The following is a 20813-nucleotide window of genomic DNA, read 5'->3' as shown; positions in this document are numbered from 1 at the left end:
AACCATGAAATGTCCATGCCACATTAATATTGAAACAAATTTTTTGGTTTATGTTACAACAAACAGTCATTTTAGTATATTAAATCACCTAAAGTATATGACTTAATATATCAAAACAACAATTTGTCTGAGGACATGTGAATATCCTAGAAGCAACTTTTTAAACCAAACAAATTAATAAGATTAACTATATAAATGCAGCATTTATATTTGATGGTTTCTAGTATCAATGACATCCAAAATACAAACAAGTGTTTGCATTTTAGTGATTTAATGAGTATTCAAAAGCTTTTTATTTCTGGAATCTGTTTTGTAACCTTCCTTGTGATAACACAGTAATGAGAAAATATTAAAAGTGTAGGTAACATTGCATCTTACGGTGGAGTGTCAAATGTTACATACAGATTTACTATGTTTCAATTACTTTGTTAATGCTGGTAAGACGTATTAACAGCATAAAAAAATATTGAAAAAAAAACCAATGAGAACTTAACTAGTAGTAGTCTCTTAGTGTTAATGACACTAAATAATTTGATGTCTTACCTAGTCTTAGAATTTTTTGTTGTATTTTGATGGTATGTGAAACCATCAATAACTATTGCATTTTTTACACCCACACGTCTAGATGGTCTTGAAACACTTTCTTCTGCAATTTCTATTGAATAAAATGAAGAATCAGCACTGATATCAAAACTTGAGTATTACGTAACACAAAAGTATTGATAATATGTACTATGTGAATAAATAGTGTATAACTAGTGGTGGTTATGGTAGTAGTGGTAGTTATATTCTTGTCTAGATTTTAATAGATTTCAAGGAAATATGCTTAAAAAGTAATTAAGCAGATTCTCTGGAAGTAAATAGTATTTAAAAGTGAAAAAGTTCACTTAAAAATATATTCTTTGAAATTAAAATCCAACAAGATTATTTTTGTAAAGAAATAAATTATCACTAATCATGTGATCTAAATTATCCAAACACTATCTAACTCCCTCACAGATTTCATCTACTTGTCACGGCTTACAGTAGGGTAATATTTCTCTTGATATATTACTTTCAGTAAACTGAGTTGTATTTACACTTTATGGAAATTATCTAGAGCTAATCTTGAAGTATTATTTTATGAAATACTCCATAAAATAATAAACAGATTTGAATCTCCTTGGTAAACAAACTGGTTTGTGTGATACTTGAAAAAAAAATTCCCACTTTAGAAATTTTTCCACAGTATCACTAATATGGTTTTGATTAATGTTTTAATCAAAAATTACCAATGCGAAGTGAATAAAATACCAAAAAGATTAAGATTTTCTTTTTGGTAAGTATTAACTTTTTTTATTATTTAAATCTTAAGTTATGTGTAGTTAATATTTAGGTCTTTTAATATTCATAAATATAAATATTAAGCAGACTGATCACCCACATAAAAAAAGATTGCCTATCATCAATGGGAAGATATAACTTCCATTGCCATGATAAATTATTCACAAGCAGCTTCAAAGATATAAAATGATTATTTAAAAAAATAAATAATCAAATCTAGTAAGTCACAAACTAAAATAAGTTAGTGATTATTTTTAAACATAAGCTCACTGGTTATTTACAAAATATAAATAACCCAAGTAAAAAAAAATCACAAACTAAAAGAAGTTAGTGACTTGAAATCAAAGTTAACTGACAAAATTAAAATTGCATGAAACACACAAAACTGAAATCAATTTTGTGTGAATATAAAAAAGTCATGTTGACAACAACTGTTGTAAACAATAAACAAATTACAAAGTAATAAAAATATGTAACACAAAATATCAAAATACCAAAACACAAAAAGCATATGAAAAAACTTGAAATAGAGCAAATGAATTAAAATTTAATATTTATAACAGTATTCAAGTTTTTTCATATATATTTCTTGAAAGTGTAACTAAGTAAATTTTATGATTGAAAAAATATCAAAAAATTGTAAGTTTTTTAGAAATGTTGTTTATAGAAATGTGATCTATGGCAAAGTGAAGTTACGTAAATAAGCAACTATTGTGAAAATATTTTTCGTTAAATTGGCACATGTGCATTAATATTATCTTGTCAATATTTGATTTACTTCAATCAAGACTTAAAATTGAAAAATAAACATGCGATTGTATTGTTAATACTGTATTTATTTCATCAAAGATAGAAATTGAAAAAATTATCTTATGCAAACAATAATAAATCTCCATTATTCAAAATATTTTGGAACAAGTCTTCAAAATAATAAAAATATAAAACAATAAAAATAGATATATGTATGTAGTTATAGATATACATAAAAAATAAAAATAGTTTAGTATTTTAGGGGTACTTAAAGTATATACCCCTAACACTGAAGAAAAGTACAATTAAAATGCAGAACGTTAAGTAGAATTCAAATGTACTCATTGGTTACCTAATATAAAAGAAAACCTTTCATTCATGGAAAAATGTGACCGCTATTGAAAATTTAACATTATTTACCAACACGAATCAAAAGGTTTATAAAAATCAAAGAAAATTATTTCCAAGGATTACGAATCTCTTAAAAAATTATAAGTAATTTGGCTATACCTATCTAAATTTAAAAGAATCATGGTGGTTTGTTTTTTGTAATCCTTAGAAAGAAATTGACTTGCCCCAAAACACCTTAGTCACACTTTCAAAGAAATATTTGTAACAAAACAAAACCACCTACCTTGTCCTTCGCCTGCTCCATCAGTACTAGTTCCTGCCTGTGGTTCTTCTCCACTACCACTTTCCATCATAGAGTAATCTTCATTGTCATCGCCTACAGTCTCATCCAGTGTATCTTCGTTAAAAGTGTCATCACCTGTAACAAATAATAAAACATATTGTAGTTGTAACAGACATACAAATATATATTGATAATATAAATATATTTTAATTGTAACATTAAATAGATAATACTTTTATTTTGGGATCAGAATTACGTCCCCAGAAAAGACATCATTTTCCAGTAAGGAAAGTCAGAATCTGAATCATCATGTCCCAATAAAATTTGGTTGGAATTAAAAATATTACTCAGATCAGTATGTTAAAAACAATGTGTAATCTGCTTGCTTATTTTACTTTTGAAAAAACTAATGAAGGCCATTTGTGACCCATTCAAGCTGTACATAAATTTGTGTGTGATGCATTGTGTATTCTGCAGTCCTCATTTAAAAGGTGTCTGCAAAAAAATTGAAAATTGACTTTTTGCTATATGTGGTTTCCTTGTGACCTTATTTATGCTTCTGCAATGTGTGAAAGCCCTATCATTTTATTTTCTACCAAAATAAACAAATTGGAATATGCCTTATGTGCCAAATTTCAATAGCTGCTTAATGAAAATGGGGTATCTACAGAGTACTCAACTAAAAAGCGGTATGTGCTAGCGAGTATCATGTACTTGCCGCGTTTTAATTGAGCACAGCACATTTACCGTGTTTTTATTGAGACTCGTGTTGCGACCTCGTATTTTCAACATTTATGACATGTAGGTATTTTGCATATATAATAAACTATTATAAGCTATTTATTTTTCTTTTTTGGTAACTACAGTAGAGCGTCGATTATCCGAACTAATTGGGGGACAGGGGTGTTCAGAAAAAAATCGATTCTTTTGGATAATCGAACTGTATTGATATACAAATACTATTTACCCACAGGCGAATGAATACCTTATTTACATACAGCTTTACATACATATATACCTACATACATGTATATCTTTAGTGACAAATAGGATAGAAATTAAACAAAAGTGCTGTATTTGCAACAAAATGAAAATTTTTTTGCATGAAGCATTAAGAAATCGTCCATTTTCTTTTGTTGAGCAATCCTACCCATTTACGAGCGGCTGTGTTACGTGTTTTTTTTTAACCATGTGTCTGGCAAAATATTTCAGAATGGATTAAAAAATATGAAATTTGATTTTCGGTGTCAGTTTGGCATCACAAATTAATTTGCATCACAAATTAAATGCAACAAAGCTAAAACTCCCTGGGATCTAGGGAGGAAACCTAGGTTCTCCCCGGGATAACCTAGAGTAAACCTTTTTGAGTAAACCGCTTATATACAGCATCATTTAAATCCGTGTTTAAGGCAAGTTTTATTGTATTATAATTTGTGGATCCATTAGAATTAAGTCAGAACATAAAATTACTATGTCCATCTTTTGTTTTTTTTATCCGTCTTACCAGACTTTGTCTTACCAGACTTTAACTTTGTATTCATTGGATAAATTGGTTGGAGATTCACCTCCCTCTAACCGTTTGTTAATCTCGTGTTTATTTTTCATAGAAAGGGGTTACGTTTAGGCATTTTCAATTGAGTTTTTACACAAAAATTCGGGAGTTCAGATAAGGGGTCATTCGGTTGAGCGACGTTCGGATAATCGACGCTCTACTGTATTCTTCTTTGTAAACAAATCCTATTTGTAAATAAAATGCAGATACGGCACTATTTCTGATCCAGTAATATGTCCGCTGCTCAATTAAAATGTGGTACCGTAATTTCGGGTGACTTTGGCTCATTTTGGGAAAAAGATATTTTAGTAACTAGGGCATTTGTACAATAAATTATCAAGTAAATTTCATTGTACCGCACCATCAGTACCATATAAACTGTTTGAAAATTTTAATAAATTATGCTAATACTTGTTATGTTACGAAAAAAACGAATTTCTAAAATTTGGTCATTCCACATAAAATTTTTTGACTGCAAAAATTGGTTGGCAACCAATAATACTTCCAAGAGTAAGATTAATTGCATAGTGGCATATTGAAAATCTGTGAATTCTTAACCTCCGTGCATTGTTATTTCAGTCTAAACATAGACAGTAGACGGTCAGATATTATTTTGCAAGGTGCTACAAAATTTAACGGTTTTCGGGTGACTTTGGCCCAGTTTGTTGATTGTTGGATTTTGGTCACTGGTTGCTTCTATATTAAATTAAAGTAAGTAAATGCTGATTTTAAATTTGCTTTTAGCCTTATAACAACTGCAGGGTTTATTAACTTTATAGCATTAACGACGTAAGTAACCTTAATTTTTTTAGATGCCCTCCAATTACAAACGTGTTGCTGGTAGTAGAAATTATGGAAATTACACGGCAGACACATTTTCCAGGAAAATTCGATGGATTTGTAAGAGGTAGTAATAACTGTTACGGTTGAGTGCAAGTAATGGTACTGGGTGAAAGAAGTTTATGGCAATGGCCCGAAGTCCCCGTAAGAAAATCCTACCACTTGGCTAATGTTGATTTCACTGAGCCATTGAAACTGAGATAACCAATATTTCTTTCCAGATTAAAAAAAAGCTTGTAAATCGTTTTATTGTTCATTCTTTGTTAAGAAATGATGTTTTTTGTTAACCTAGGGTCCTATGTAAAGTTTCATGTTAGTTTTAGTTTTTCTTTGTTTGAAATTTAAATAGATTTTTTTTCACCGAACAAAATGTTTGTTTCTTATTCATCTGGTAGGGTCACTTTAGCCCAAACAATAATAATCACAGAGAATAAATATAAAATGTAGCTTGAGACAAAGTCACCCGACACTAGCGGGTGACTTTGCACACCACATTTTTATTTTTTTTTATAATAAAGGAAGCGCTTCTTTGTGTTTTTGTGTAATTTTTCTATAGATAATTGCAGACCTTAACCCTTTCGTTCACGAATTAAATTTCTTGTAAGCTAAAAATCTGAAATTTGCAACATAGCAAGAATGATTTTTTGTAAAATTTTGATATTAGTTTTACATTTTCAAAATGCACAGTTTGGTCACTACAAGATGGACTCATTTGAGGATATCGTGAGCCAATGGAGTAAAAATATTAAGATGTTTTTTAAAATACTGACAAAAAACAAAATCTGAAGTACCGTAAAATGGGGTTACTTTGACCGCTGGGGTGAATTTGACCGAAAACATAGAAAAATATCTACACATTGTGATATACTTCAGCCACCCTGTATAATTTTTAAAATTATTTTTAACGATTCAAATTTATAAATATCTAAGAATTCATTTTTAAATAAAAAAAAAAGAATTAATACTCCCAACTAAGAGTTGTTAAATCCTACTCTCTCTCAGATTACGTCGTGACATCTCTGGTGCGGTCTTTCTGCATAAGTTGATTAACGCACAAATTGATTGTCCAAGTCTCTAGCGCCAAATTAATTTTAATGTTCCCAATCGAGCCCTTTGCTATCATAAAACATTCAATGTCTCTTACCACAGAACGTCCTATAGTTTTCATAGCCCAGTCGACAGGTATATGGGATTATTGAATGTTAGTAATGTCGATGTTTTCAATATTTCGTTGGATCAACTGAAGGGATCTCTGGCTTTATGATGTTCATTGTTGCAAAAATGTCTGTTTCGTTATTGTTAATACGTCTTGTTAAATTTAGTGTTGTATGTTAGATATATTTGTTACATCTTATATTTTAGGTATATTGTGATTGCTTGTATTATTGCATTGTATCTTCTTATGTGTACTACTTTTTTGTGTTGTTGCTGGTTATTATTATTATTGACTTTATAATTACACTTTTAATGGGGTTTTCCTGTATGATTAATAAATAAAATAAATAAATAAATAAATAATCCACCGATAGAATGAATTAAGAAAAAATGGTTTAAAAAACGGTCAAATTAACCCCACCTAAAAGAAAAATAAGTTTAACAGGCAAAACGCATATACGGTCAACTTCCCCCCAGATGGGGTGAACTTGATCAAAGGCATTTTTTAATTTTTTTTCTAAGTCATGATTACTTTCTTGTAATTATAATCTACTGAAAGTAGACGCCTAAACCCATAACATATTTGCATATACAAAAATGTAGCAAAATTTAAAATATGATTTTTATAGTTAAAGTACAAAATCGGTTGAAGTCACCCCATTTTACGGTATTTTATTCAATAAGTAATGTTTGGTATCGTACAAAACAATTTTTTTTCTCTTATACAGAGATGACCATTGCATTTGTCAGATGTCAATATAGAAATGTCGCATGAAATATAGAAACCTATATTTCAAAAAATTAAATATTTTGTTCAAAAGCTGTTAGATTGGACGAAATAGGATGTCTAAAATTGGGGACAATGTGTTACAAGGGTAAAAACACACGGAGCTACATACAAAAAATTATAGAACAGGTTATCCTCAATTGAGGACACAGTGAACGAGAGGGTTAAGATGGGAGTTAGAGAATGGTCAACTATAAGCAAAAACAGGAACGAATGTTGAAATATTGTAGAACACGCTAAGTCACAACCAATTGTAAAACCAAAATGTTAATGTGGATTGCTTCCCTGCAACAAATGAATCAGAAAAGACCAAAGAGGGTTAGTAATCACTCTTCTAGGAGTGTATATGCCATGATAATGACTGTGTCCCTAAATATCGAGTTTGTTGTCAGGGAAATGTCCTATGAAAAAAGAATTTTGCTTTGAGAAAGAAAGAACACTGCTCCTCCACCAAAAAATAGTGATGGAGTCCAAAATAGTACAGTAGGTCAACAATATACCAAATGTCTGCTAATGTGTTAATATATTGTTAATCCAGTTCATGTTAGGAATACATGTAGGTTTTTTGTTAAATATTTGAATTGATAGTTTGAGTAGAGTGAATTAACAAAACTATCCTTAGATAACAACGATTATTTTAATATTTCTATTTATATGACCTTTAACAAGTTAAGCGCCATGGCTGAACTTAGGGACCAATATAGAAAGTTCCCCATATAACATGGAGGTCTCTAGGGACCACTGCATATTAACGAAACTGCTACTTAGCCATCGGGAGGCATTTTTTCAATATTTTGTCTAGCGCTGAACATGTTAAAGAGTAACATTGTATTTTATATTATTGTTTAAATTACTTATTAAATCATGTAGAAGCAAGCTTACCTGTCTCATCTAGAAGGCTGACTGACTGTTCATAGGGTTCTGTCTTAAAATGTAGAGGTGAAGATTCGGGTGTTGAAATAGGAACAGGTTGAGGAGGGGCAATGGGTTCCACTTTTGTAACAGGAGGGGGTAAGGGTTGGGTATCACTAGTTGAAGCACTCAGTCTTTGTCTCTTCACAGAAGGGGATGACATTGGGGCGGGAGGAGGTTGTTGTTTCTTTGGTCTAGGTACAGAAACTGGCTTGTAATCCTCCACGTGTGGAGTACGTTTTTCTGCAGGTACTTCCACAACGTCACTGTCAGTTGAGCCCTGAAAACAAAGATGGTTTAAATTTAAGTGAGTTGAAATTATTTATCAGTTTGTTTTGTGTTCCACTACATGTAGTGAGGTCAGAAAATGTCCCAAAAAATACATCATAGAAAATATATGATAGTTAACTGTTTTAACTATTTATAATGGGAAATAAGCCACAATATTATTAAAAAATGATTTTTTATTAACGTTTCGACGCCCAAATCGGGTGCCGTTGTCAAAATACAAAATACTACTAACATAAACAAAAATGTTGTTGCTTAGTAAAAAAAATTCTTCTAATAATTTATTTAATTTGACTCATTTATATCGGCAATTCAATAAAAACATAAATAATTCAACAATAAAACAGTTAACTGTTTCATCACATCCTACCTTTGAACTAGTTGAAGACCTGCCCGGTAAAATGTTGTGAACGCCAAAATGAAATTTGTTAGACGCCAAAAAAACTGTTTTAATATATTACTCTTATGAGAGGACTATTAGAGCCTATCTTAGATAGTAGCAATGTTTTACCTAATGATCAGTTTGGCTTTAGGAAACAACATGGTACCATCGAGAAAATTCATAGGGTGGTAAAAACTATCAGAAATTCGCTGGAACAAAAAATTTCTCTACAGCTGCATTTCTAGATGTCTCACAGGGATTCGACAAAGTTTGGCATGTAGGTCTTATCTCCAAAATTAAATCTATATTTCCTTATCCCGTAAGTTCACTATGAGGATCCTATCTGACAGTTAGATTTTTTCAAGTCAAAAGAGCTGAGGAAATTACTAATAACCTGTTTCCAATATGTTCTGGAGTTCCACAAGGAAGCATATTAGGACCAACACTCTACTTAATATACACATGAGATCTTCCAACCACCATTAATACAACAATTGCTACATATGCGGATGACACAGTTGTCATGGCTTCAAATTCTATAGCAACAGAAGCATCCTAGGTATTGCAAAAGCATCTTTTTAAACTAGAGAGCTGGCTTAAAATGTAGTGAGTCCAAGTCAATAGTTTAAAATCAACACAGATAACATTTACTTTAAAAAAAGGTGACACACCTCCGGTTTCTATAAATAACACTCCACTACCAGTCAATACTGTCGTAAAATACTTGGGAATTCATTTAGACAGTAAACTTAATTGGGGCACCCACATCTCGAAGAAATGTCTTCAACTCAGCTTAATCTACAGGAAAATGTCAAATTATGCCAAATATAGGCGGATCGAGTAACTATAAAAGAAAATTGTATCTCGAGGTAGTAGTACAATCCACCCTCCTATATGGGGCACCTGTATGGCTTAAAGCGTTGAGAATCAAACTAGGGGTAGGGAATTTTCGTTTTTACGAAATAGATGCGAATTTCGGCGAAATTTTGAACATAAATGCGATAAATGGGAAATATGGAGTTTTTGTTTATTTCCACGAAATACCTGCAGGTGCCCAACTCGCCTGTAAATAAGTAGGTAGTTAGTAGTAAATAAGGTATGGAAAGATTTTAGGGAAAGTTTTCTATTGTACATAATTTTTGAAAGGGTTGTTTATTGTTCTAACAGGTGTTGAAACAGAAGGAACTTTCATTGTTCATCATTAAATAGATAAAGATAAGATAAGGAATTGATATTTTTCAATGTTGATTCTTTGAGAAATATAAATAATCTGACTGTTATCTGCATTTTGGTCTTTTGTATTGGTAAAAATCTAAGTAGGAATAAAAGTCTGCTAATTCTTATTTTCTAAACATATAAATTAGTCAAACAGGACAATCGGTGCTCATTCCGTCAATTTTTACTAAGAACATGGTCTATCAAAAGTTTTCATAGTAACAAAGTTACTTAAAGTATCCCCTAAAATGGGACGCCCTAAAACAATTTTGAGTGATCGAGTCAAAGAATTTGCAACAGATGACCTATATCTGTGTGACACAAGACACAATTGCTACACAGTCCAGTTTTCCGTCATTTGCTAAAGCAGCATTACAGAGCATTTGGAGTCCAACGAACAGCATAGACGCAGAACGATTCTTCAGCACATATAATATTGTAGTGACAGATCGAAGAACAGCTCTTAAAGAGTCGAATGTCAAAATTACAACGATGTTAGCTTTTAATTAATGTTTTCTGTTGTTTTACTCGTAGTTAAAAATAAATGCGAAATTTTGTAATTATAAAAAAAGTAAATGCGAAATTCATGTTTTTTATTTGCGAAAATTCCGTACCCCTAATTATAACAGTTAAATATATTTAATTTTTTAAATTCAAAATTCAAGACGCCCGAGTTCTTGTTTAATAGAGGAAACTGAAGAACCAAACAGATCTATTAGATGACTAAACTTGTTTCCATACAGGAAACAAGTTTATATATCGTCGCCTTAGTACTATAACTTGATAACTCCAAAATTGACGTTTTTGAGATAACTAGGTCACAAGATGTATTTTATTTGCCTTCATATTGTGTAAAAACTTGATAGCTCACTTCAAACAGGTTAAGTATTTATTTATGATTGACGAAAGTTGATAAAACTCAAATGCCACTAATATTCAGTGCTAAAACTTGACAAGATAAGTTATCAAGCTATTATTTAATCGAAATAATCGTGAATACGACATACACTGAATGCTATAACTAGATAACTCGAGTTATCTAGTTTTAGCACGTGTTTCTCTGAAACCATTGAACTTACCACATAATTGCTATCTGTTTATTCGGTTCATTTTAATGCAAGAATTCGAGAATTGGTAGCAGATCTGGCAACCCCCATGGCAGAGGGCTAATTTTCAACAAAATAATGTTTAAAATATTAGTTGTGTTAAAAAGTTCACTTATATGCGACTTAGCACAACATGCGACATTACCAAATGTTAACATTATGGTAGTGCTAAAAGTTGATAACTTTAATTTTTCATGTTTTTTTTTCCATATTGGAAAGCAAATTTACACCATATTCCTAAATAGATCAGTTGCCAAAAAGTTAAGGAAGAGTATTTTACAGCCGCAGAGTGAATTCCGTATTTACCGACATCATGGTAGCAGCACAAATATCTTTAAAATCTTTAAACTCGTTTATCTCAAAACTACTAATTTCGAGTTATCAAGTTATAGTATTAAGGCGACGATATATAACCAATTTTATTAACTATACCATATTTTATATGAAAATCGTAACCCTGTATAAATAAAAATAAGCACAGCAGCAATGGTTTATTGATGCCATATTTTTTTATTTACTGTCAAAATTTTTAAAAATTATTATTGATATTACTAATTTTCTTTATATTGAACACAGGGTGCGTAGAAATGCCAGTACATTATTTTCTCAGTAATTTTAAATGGAACAACCTGTATCACTATTGGAAAGTGCCATTACTGTACTTTAATTTGTGTACAACATTCCCTATGTCTAAATTTATTAGTTTTCAAGATATTTTCATTATTCAATGGACCAGTAGCATGGCCACCCAGATCACCAGAATTTAATAAACTGGACTGATTTTTTGGGGTTACATTAAGAATGAAGGTTTGCCTCCAACAAAGGGATGAAAAATAGAATTTAAAGTGTATTTTGAAGTGTTAATTTACAAATTGCTCGTAGTGTAAGTAACTCATTTAATGACCGTTTTTAGGCATGCATAAATGTGTTAAGGTCATTTTGAACACCTTATGTAATTAAATATTTATTTTATAAAAAGTATGTAGCTTTCAATTTTTTAAAAAATATTTTATTTTGTGTTCATATTTTTTTTTGTAAAATTTTTTACTGAAACTATTTTTTGTTCTTTATTTGTTACATTGTTACATTTACATACAAAAATAGTTTTTAATAATTGTTTTCACAAAATGTATTTTGTGCTTCGGTTTTTTTTTGTAAAATTTATAACTACCTAATAAATTATTTTTCTTTCTTTATTTGTTACATTTACAAACAAAAGTAGTTGTTAATCGTTTCAAAATTGCTATATGTTGTGGTTGTGTTTTTTTTTTGTAAAATGTATTACTAATAAATTATTTTTCTTTATTTGCTGCATTGTTACATTGATTACTGGAATGATAATCAGTAATCGTAAATTGTCAAATTTTAGACAATTCAGTCACAGCTTACTTAAAATTTGGAAAGATTTAGACCCCTAATAATTAATTTGCTCTGAAAAATGAAAATATCTCAAAAACTAATAAATTTAGACATAGGGAATGTTATATAAAAATTAAAGTATGGTGATGGTACTTTTCAATAGTGAATAAAATACAGGGTGTTCCATTTAAAATTACTGAGAAAATAATGTACTTGCGTTTTGACTCACCCTGTATTCAATATAAAGAAAATTAGCAATATCAATAATTCTTAAAAGTTTTCACTATCAACAAAAAAATATGGCACCAATAAACCATTTCTGTTGTGCTTTTTTTAATTATACAGGATGTTGAACTTGTTACCATTTTCATATAAAATTGGTTATAACTTTGTACATACCCTGTATGTAAAAACCTTTAAATTTTTGTGATGGGACAGCTAAGGAGATTTCGAATATAAAATAAAATACAGGGTGTTCCATTTAAAAAAACTTAAGTTGGTCTGCCACTATGTTATCTAACACCATGTAACATTCTAACTAACTTTGTAATGTGAAGCTCAAAGTTGGCTACAACTTTTGATTTTTATCAAACTTTTATCGCTATCTATTACTATAACGGGTCTATTTAGCTTTACCCCACTAATCAATCACCCTGTATTTTATGTAATTGTAACATTAAACAGATACTTTATTTTGGGATCAGAATTACGTCCACAGAAAGACATCATTTTCCAGTGATGGAAAGTCAGAATCTGATTCATCATGTCCCAATAAAAATTGATTAGAATTAAAAATATTGCTCAGATTAGATGTTAAAAATAATGTAACAATGTAAACAAATTGCTTTTGAGAATGTATAAAAAACTTCTGTTGCTAAAAGTGGACCCAAGACAATATCAATGGCACTTTGTGGTAATATGTTACAATAGTATATTAAATTTTCATTTTCTCCTTATATTATCAATCATAATATATTCAGACATTTTTTACATATAACTAGAAGAAGAGGCTTTACACGGCCTTTCACAGAACATCCTACAGTAGTAACATGCCTTTAGATAAATATAATATATTAATATTATTATGTGCTTCCTTAACGGTTTTGATATGGATCTGTTTAATATAAGCCTGGGCCAACTGAGGAGATCTCTTGCCATGTGATAATTAGGTTTCATCTTGCAATGTTGTTGTATTTTATTGTTGTATTTTATTATTGTATTTGTGTTTTGTATAATTTTATTGATTTGTTTCAGTTACATGTGTACATTTTATATTTTATTTTTCTAACTGTTATGTTTTAAATATCTTGCCTGGTGATTTTTCAAGCCTTTGCTTTTCTTATTTTTACTTTTTATATTTTAATGAATGATTGGAGAAAAATCACAAGAGACCTTTTTTGCTCAGAATGTCCCAAACTATCTAAGAGAAATTTGATCGAAATGAAATTATTTTTGTGAATTTATTTAAAAAATTTTTACCATGGTACCGCCCGGCACCCTGTGGATATGTTATAAGGACCTCTTTTTGAGTAAGTTTCTGCAAAAAAAATCGAATCGGAATAATTTCACTATCGGGGGCGACGATACATCCTAATTTACACATAAAACAGCTTTGTAATAAAATAATGACAAAAATCTCTTCAGGAAATTGAAGAAGGGGTTTGAAACTTGATTTGGTCACTTTTTGAATTATTTTTAATCGAGTTATAAGCCTTGAAAATTACCATTTTCGCATTTTTCAAATTTTTAATCAAAACATACAGCATACAACAATTAATTTTAGAGAAAAATGACAAAAGACCTTTTTTGCTCAGAATGACCTAAATTATCTAAAAAAAATTTGTTCAAAATAAAAAAATTATTTTTGTGAATTTGTTTGAAAAAAATTGTTTAAACAATTTTTTGACCACCGAACCGCCCGGCACCATGTGGATATGTTATAAGGACCTCTTAATTGATTAAGTTTGTGCAAAAAAATCGAATCGGAATAATTTTGCTAGCGGGGGCGACGATACAGCCCGTCTATAATGACTGTTTGCTTGATAAGCATAATATGTTTATGCATACATATTATGTGCAAATGTTTCGTTTCCGAGATAGGGTATGTTGAATTTTTTCTTAAAAACTGACAATGTATTTATTGCTCTAAAACCAGTTGAGATATGCAATTGAAATTTGTTAGGTTTTAAGTGGTAGTTATTGCGCATTTTTTGACATACAATCAAGAATTTTATATTCACCATTTGCGTGCATACAGGTATAAACATTTTAGATATAATACCCCAGGCTGTGGGTGAAAAAACGTGATATAATTCAGGAATTTTTGAAACCTATCAATGTTGTAAAGGACGATGCCAGGAATAACTTCTACTAAAATGTAACCAAAAATATTGTGCGCTTTTTTTTTAATTGCGATTTTCATTTGTTAAATTTGCATTTTTTATTGATTTTTAACTTTGTAGCGGATATTGATTTTAGAGAAAAACTTTTTAATAGAAAGTTGTAGTAAATTAAAAAACCTACAATTTGAGCTATGGTAAGTTTAATTTTGTTAATTGGTTATTGCAAAACAGCCTGCGAAAGGTCCAAAATGGCCGTTTTTTACAATTGCATTATTTATTGTACAAATAATTTTTTTATTTTTTAAAGCTTTAAAATGAAGATCTTTCAATTCCAAACGTAAAAAATAATTGTAAGGCCAGATTAACGAATTTGTTGCTTAGATATTATCAATTGTTTATCCCAAGAAGTCAAATGTCGAAGGCTATAACTTTTTGAAAAAAAATCGTAGAAAGTTGGTGAAACATCCAATCTCCTTCTAAAGAGTTATATTTTCATATTCTGATGTAAATAAATGCGTAAAACATTTTTAAACCTCTAATTTTTGGATTTGAAAATAAGGCGGGCAAATTTTGTTATAAACATTTAGAGCTGAAGCGGCCCTGTACATCCTATAAGTTTTTAACTTACATATTATTGTTGCTGAAGATGAAACGAAGATTTATAAAAAAATAAAAAATTTCTATGACCAACTGAAGCCGAGATAATTGTTTTTTTTTCTTAAATCATAGTGCCCTCATTTATAACAATTAAGAAATTATTTTACAGTCATTGACTAAAGAAAGACTTATATTATCTTAAAATAAAAATTATTATAAAATATAATTACATTCAATTATTAAAAATTATTTTTTAAATCGGTGCTTTTGCAAGCGGCCGAATTTTGCCAAATCGCCCGGCTCGCTTCAAATCCGCGCACTCGGAAATTTTTTACGTAACTTGTATTAAATTTTGACAGAAAACATATTACCATTATAATATACAGTCTATTTACCACTGTATTTGTTTTTCTTGATAAACTTTTATATGTGAAATCCAAAAAGAATAGTCACTACAAGAAGAAAAAGTTGTATATTGTATATTATAGTAAGAAGTAACATTATTATTATTATATTTATATAACAATGAAAAAATTAAAAATATAGTTATATATTTCATATATATGTATCATTTTTGTAATACATATTATTAAATTGTTTTCTGTCAAAATTTAATTCAAGTTACGTAAAAATTTTCCGACCGCGCGGATTTGAAGCAAGCCGGGCGATTTGCAAAATTCGGCCGCACGCAAAAGCACCGATTTTAAAAATAATTTTTAATAATTAAATGTAATTATATTTTATAATAATTTTTATTTTAAGATAATATAAGTCTTTCTTTAGTCAATGACTGTAAAATAATTTCTTAATTGTTATAAATAAAGGCACTATGACTTAAGAAAAAAAACAATTATCTCGGCTTCAGTTGGTTGTAGAAAATTTTTATTTTTTTATAAATCTTCGTTTTGTCTTCAGCAACAATAATCTGTAAATTAGAAACTCATAGGATGTACAGCGCCGCTTCAGCTCTAAATGTTTATAACTAAATTTGCCCCCTTATTTTTAAACCCAAAAATTATCTCGGCTTCAGTTGGTCGTAGAAATTTTTTATTTTTTTATAAATATTTGTTTCATCTTCAGCAACAATAATCTGTAAGTTAAAAACTCATAGGATGTACAGGGCCGCTTCAGCTCTAAATGTTTATAACGAAATTTGCCCCCATATTTTCAAACCCAAAAATTAGAGGTTTAAAAATGTTTTACGCATTTATTTACATCAGAATATGAAAGTATCTTACTATAATATACAATATAAAACTTTTTCTTCTTGTAGTGACTATTCTTTTTGGATTTCACATATAAAAGTTTATCAAGAAAAACAAATACAGTGGTATAGTCGGTTCACTAAACTCAGACGCAACTGGCTAGATATTTTAGTCGATAATTTTTTTGTTTTTTGCCGATTTTGCAAAAATTGTCAAAATTACTAACTATTTAGTGATTATTAACTATTTAGTAATTATTTTTTGCCAATTTTACTAAAATTGGCAAAATTACCGACTAAAATATCTAGAAAGTTGCGTCTGAGTTTAGCGAACAGACTATAAATAGACTGTATATTATAATGGTAATATTATTAAATTGTTTTCTGTCAAAATTTAATACAAGTTACGTAAAAATTTTCCGAGCGCGCGGATTTGAAGCGAGCCGGGAGATTTGCAAAATTCGGCCGCTTGCAAAAGCACCGATTTAAAAAATAATTTTTAATAATTGAATGTAATTATATTTTATAATAATTTTTATTTTAAGATAATATAAGTCTTTCTTTAGTAAATGACTGTCAAATAATTTCTTAATTGTTATAAATGAGGGCACTATGATTTAAGAAAAAAAAACAATTATCTCGGCTTCAGTTGGTTGTAGAAAATTTAAATTTTTTTATAAATCTTCGTTTCGTCTTTAGCAACAATAATCTGTAAGTTAGAAACTCATAGGATATACAGGGCCGCTTTAGCTCTAAATGTTTATAACGAAATTTGCCCCCTTCTTTTCAAACCCAAAAATTATCTCGGCTTCAGTTGGTCATAGAAATTTTTTATTTTTTTATAAATCTTCGTTTCATCTTCAGCAACAATAATATTAAGTTAAAAACTTATAGGATGTACAGGGCCGCTTCAGCTCTAAATGTTTATAACAAAATTTTCCCCCCTTATTTTCAAATCCAAAAATTACGAGGTTTAAAAATGTTTTACGCATTTATTTACATCAGAATATGAAAATATAACTCTTTAGAAGGAGATTGGATGTTACACCAACTTTCTACGATTTTTTTTCAAAAAGTTATAGCCTTCGACATTTGACTTCTTGGGATACACAATTGATAATATCTAAGCAACAAATTCGTTAATCTGGCCTTACAATTATTTTTTACGTTTGGAATTGAAAGATCTTCATTTTAAAGCTTTAAAAAATAAAAAAAATTATTTGTACAATAAATAATGCAATTGTAAAAAACGGCCATTTTGGACCTTTCGCAGGCTGTTTTGCAATAACCAATTAACAAAATTAAACTTACCATAGCTCAAATTGTAGGTTTTTTAATTTACTACAACTTTCTATTAAAAAGTTTTTCTCTAAAATCAATATCCTAAGCTACAAAATTAAAAATCAATAAAAATTGCAAATTTAACAAATGAAAATCGCAATTAAAAAAAAGCGCACAATATTTTTGGTTACATTTTAGTAGAAGTTATTCCTGGCATCGTCCTTTACAACACCTGATAGGTTTCAAAAATTCCTGAATTATATCCTGAAATCGACCTATTTTTCACCCACAGCCTGGGGTATAAGCCGTATGGACGCCAATGGTGAATATAAAATTCTTAACTGTATGCCGAAAAATGCGCAATAACTACCTCTTAAAACCTACCAAATTTCATTTGCATATCTCAACCGGTTTTAGAGCATTAAATAAATCATTAGTTTGTAAGAAAAAATTCAACATCTCGTAGCTCAGAAATGAAGCATTTGCGGACATATGTTTTACCCAGAATTACCCCTTAAAGTTTGTCACACTTACCTAGAAACACCCTGTATGGATGAAGAACATGGCTAGTTGTTAAAGTACCTAACTTTTTTACTCGCTTTTTTATTATCCAACATAAGCAAATGAATCAAAAAGAAAATGTTTAGAAAGCCTAAGACTACAATTATTGCGTTTTAATTTCAATATTTAATATAAATATGCTACAATATACCACAGGGTGTTCCAAACTATAAGGAAAAAATACGGGTTACACCCGGTATAAAATGACAGTTACCTGTCTAGCAACAAGATTATTACAGGGATATCCTTAAATTATAACGCTATAACATACTAAAAAATGACTCAAATCAGACAACTGGTTTAGGAAATTCGAATCAAACATGTCCCATTTTTAAGGTGTTCCTTTAATTTTGTGGGAGTTTTTTTATGATTGTTTTATAGCCCGATCAAAGAACAATCTGACCCCAAAAAAAAATAAAGGAAAAATGAAAATTTGGGAATAGGTAGTTGAAATTGTCTATTATTATATAAGAAAAAGTTTACAATTCTACCCCCCTCTTGAAGATGAAAAAATACATTCAAAATAAGACCAGAATTGGATAAAATGACTAATTCTAAACAACTTTTCTTCTATAGAGTTTTTTCACTAAAGCGCTGGTTTCCTCGAAAGCGGTGCTGACAACCTCTGATCGTAACACTGTGATGAATGACAACATAAAAAACTGTACCATGCAAAATAATAGGGTTGGTTTCCAAGGATGCGTTGGAAGCCACCGTTTGCTGAGCTTGCACATTCCATTGCCCCAGTGAAGAACCTTGAATTTTTCACGGTAATCTGATGTAATTTATCGCAGTGCTACGGTCGCTGTTTCTGGGTGCCGCTTTCGAGGAAACCCAGGCTTAAGTCAATACTTTTCAAGTTATTTGCGAGTGAATATGTTCATGTTTAACAAAATAAAACATGTTTTTGGACGGTTTTTCGGAGATAACTCAAAAAGTAAATATTTTAGCAAAAAAAATATTCTTAGCAAAAATATAGCCATAAAAAATTGAAAAAAAATGGTGTATACATGAGGTCTGTAGACCAAGTAGAAGCAGAGTTGCAGCTAATGAAAAGTAGGTTCTCGTTCGTCAAATCCCATATCAAATATTTCAATGTGAAATCCAAAAACGGAGCACTTTTAGGGGAAAACTCATTTTAACTTTTTTAACCCGCTGTTACACGCGTCTTCTATTGTGACGTGGTTGCACGCGTATGAGCGTCGCCCTCACCTACATAAATTCGACTTATTTCGAGGAAGAATTAATGTTAACATGTATAAATATAAAATGGGTTGTACTCACATATTATAGAAAGTCTCGTAAACCAATTTTTTTTTATTAATTTAACAAAACAAAAGTAAAAATAATATAGATCAAAAGCAAGTTTTCTTAATTTTCAATTTCAGCAAGCCACTGAAGAAATTAACGTTCTTTACGCGAATTCATTTTACTAAAAATACAAATTAAAATTAAAAACTGTTCTGAAGCTATTTCTTTGTGGCATTTATATAATTAACTATTAATATTTTGTATTTTGATAACGACGTCCGAGGTGGAATTCGAAACGTCAATAAAATCAATTTTTAAGTTAAATTGTGGCTTATTTCAAATTAGAATAGGTTAATTTAAAAATGGGTTCTTAACCAGTGGCGCACCTAGAATTTTCCTCTGGGGGGGAGGGGGTTTACTTGGGCACCTAAAGTTTTTTGTATTATTTGTGAAAGACAAGTTACATTTTCCTACTTTCTTTTATATATATTTCTATATGCTCTGGGTGGAATTTTAACCCCCAAACCCCCCCTCGGTGTGCCACTGTTCCTAACCTAATTAAAACAATAATATTTTAATTAAACCTACCTAAATATTAAATACAAACCTAAAAGTTTCTTTGAGATAATAGAAACGTGATTTCACTGTGATTGCACGCGCAGTGAGGAATTCCCTCACTTGACGAGGGATGTCTCTTCTTTCAACTATCACACAGCACACTGGCCGCCTGAAATATTCTATAACTTTTTCATACCCTCTCATAAACCATGCTAAAGGCATTCCTGGGTGCTTAAGGTTATCGTATTAGTTTACACAATTTCATTGGTTATAAACAAATATGGTGAGGGATTTCCTCATAGCGCGTGTAATGGCGGGTTAAAGTGTTTAAAAAAAGGTTTATTTTTGTTTTTTAAAAAAACTTGTTATATTTAAATTAAGTGAATTACGCTCAAAATATTGTTGGTCCCTTTAATTTTTTGGTAAAAAAATCACGAAAATCACCCCTAATTAGCATCACATATAAATTTTAACATAACCACTTCACAAGTTACTTTGTCTATGTATTATTTATATGATCTGTAAGTTTAATCGGTTCAAAGTGCTTCGTTTTGAAAAAGCTGTAGTTAAAATGGCATGAACGAGTAACTAATCACGAGTTTAGGCAAATTTTGAACAGCCATAGCATAACCAACTTTTGTCTAACAAGAAAACAAAAAATCAAAAATATTCAGAAAAGCAAAACGAGCATTTTATTACTCAGATTTTTGGTATTC

At 30.0% G+C, this 20813-nt stretch overlaps 1 protein-coding gene across 19 annotated transcripts in view; it reads right to left on the bottom strand.

The window, feature by feature from the left end:
- LOC114346561 (protein tramtrack, beta isoform) overlaps positions 1 to 20813 on the bottom strand; it is a 245363-nt gene that overhangs the window by 212731 nt on the left and 11819 nt on the right. For 18 of the 19 annotated variants that reach the window (XR_007699354.1, XR_007699356.1, XR_007699355.1 and 15 more), the window contains exons 3-4: positions 7924 to 8233; positions 2708 to 2842 (exon numbers count right to left, since the gene is read on the bottom strand). Coding sequence is in view for 16 of the 19 variants with exons in the window: in XM_028297303.2 (XP_028153104.1) it covers positions 2708 to 2842; positions 7924 to 8233 (445 nt within the window). In the remaining 3 variants the exon portion in view is untranslated. Of the gene's footprint in view, positions 1 to 543; positions 656 to 2707; positions 2843 to 7923; positions 8234 to 20813 lie in introns of all 19 variants that reach the window. The other variant, XM_028297350.2, reaches the window with a different exon arrangement.

The sequence above is a fragment of the Diabrotica virgifera genome, chromosome 7 (genome assembly GCF_917563875.1).
Source record: "Diabrotica virgifera virgifera chromosome 7, PGI_DIABVI_V3a".
In the NCBI taxonomy this organism is placed as follows: domain Eukaryota; kingdom Metazoa; phylum Arthropoda; class Insecta; order Coleoptera; family Chrysomelidae; genus Diabrotica; species Diabrotica virgifera.
Note: the sequence above shows the minus strand (reverse complement) of the source record. Positions and strands in the feature narration are given on the sequence as shown.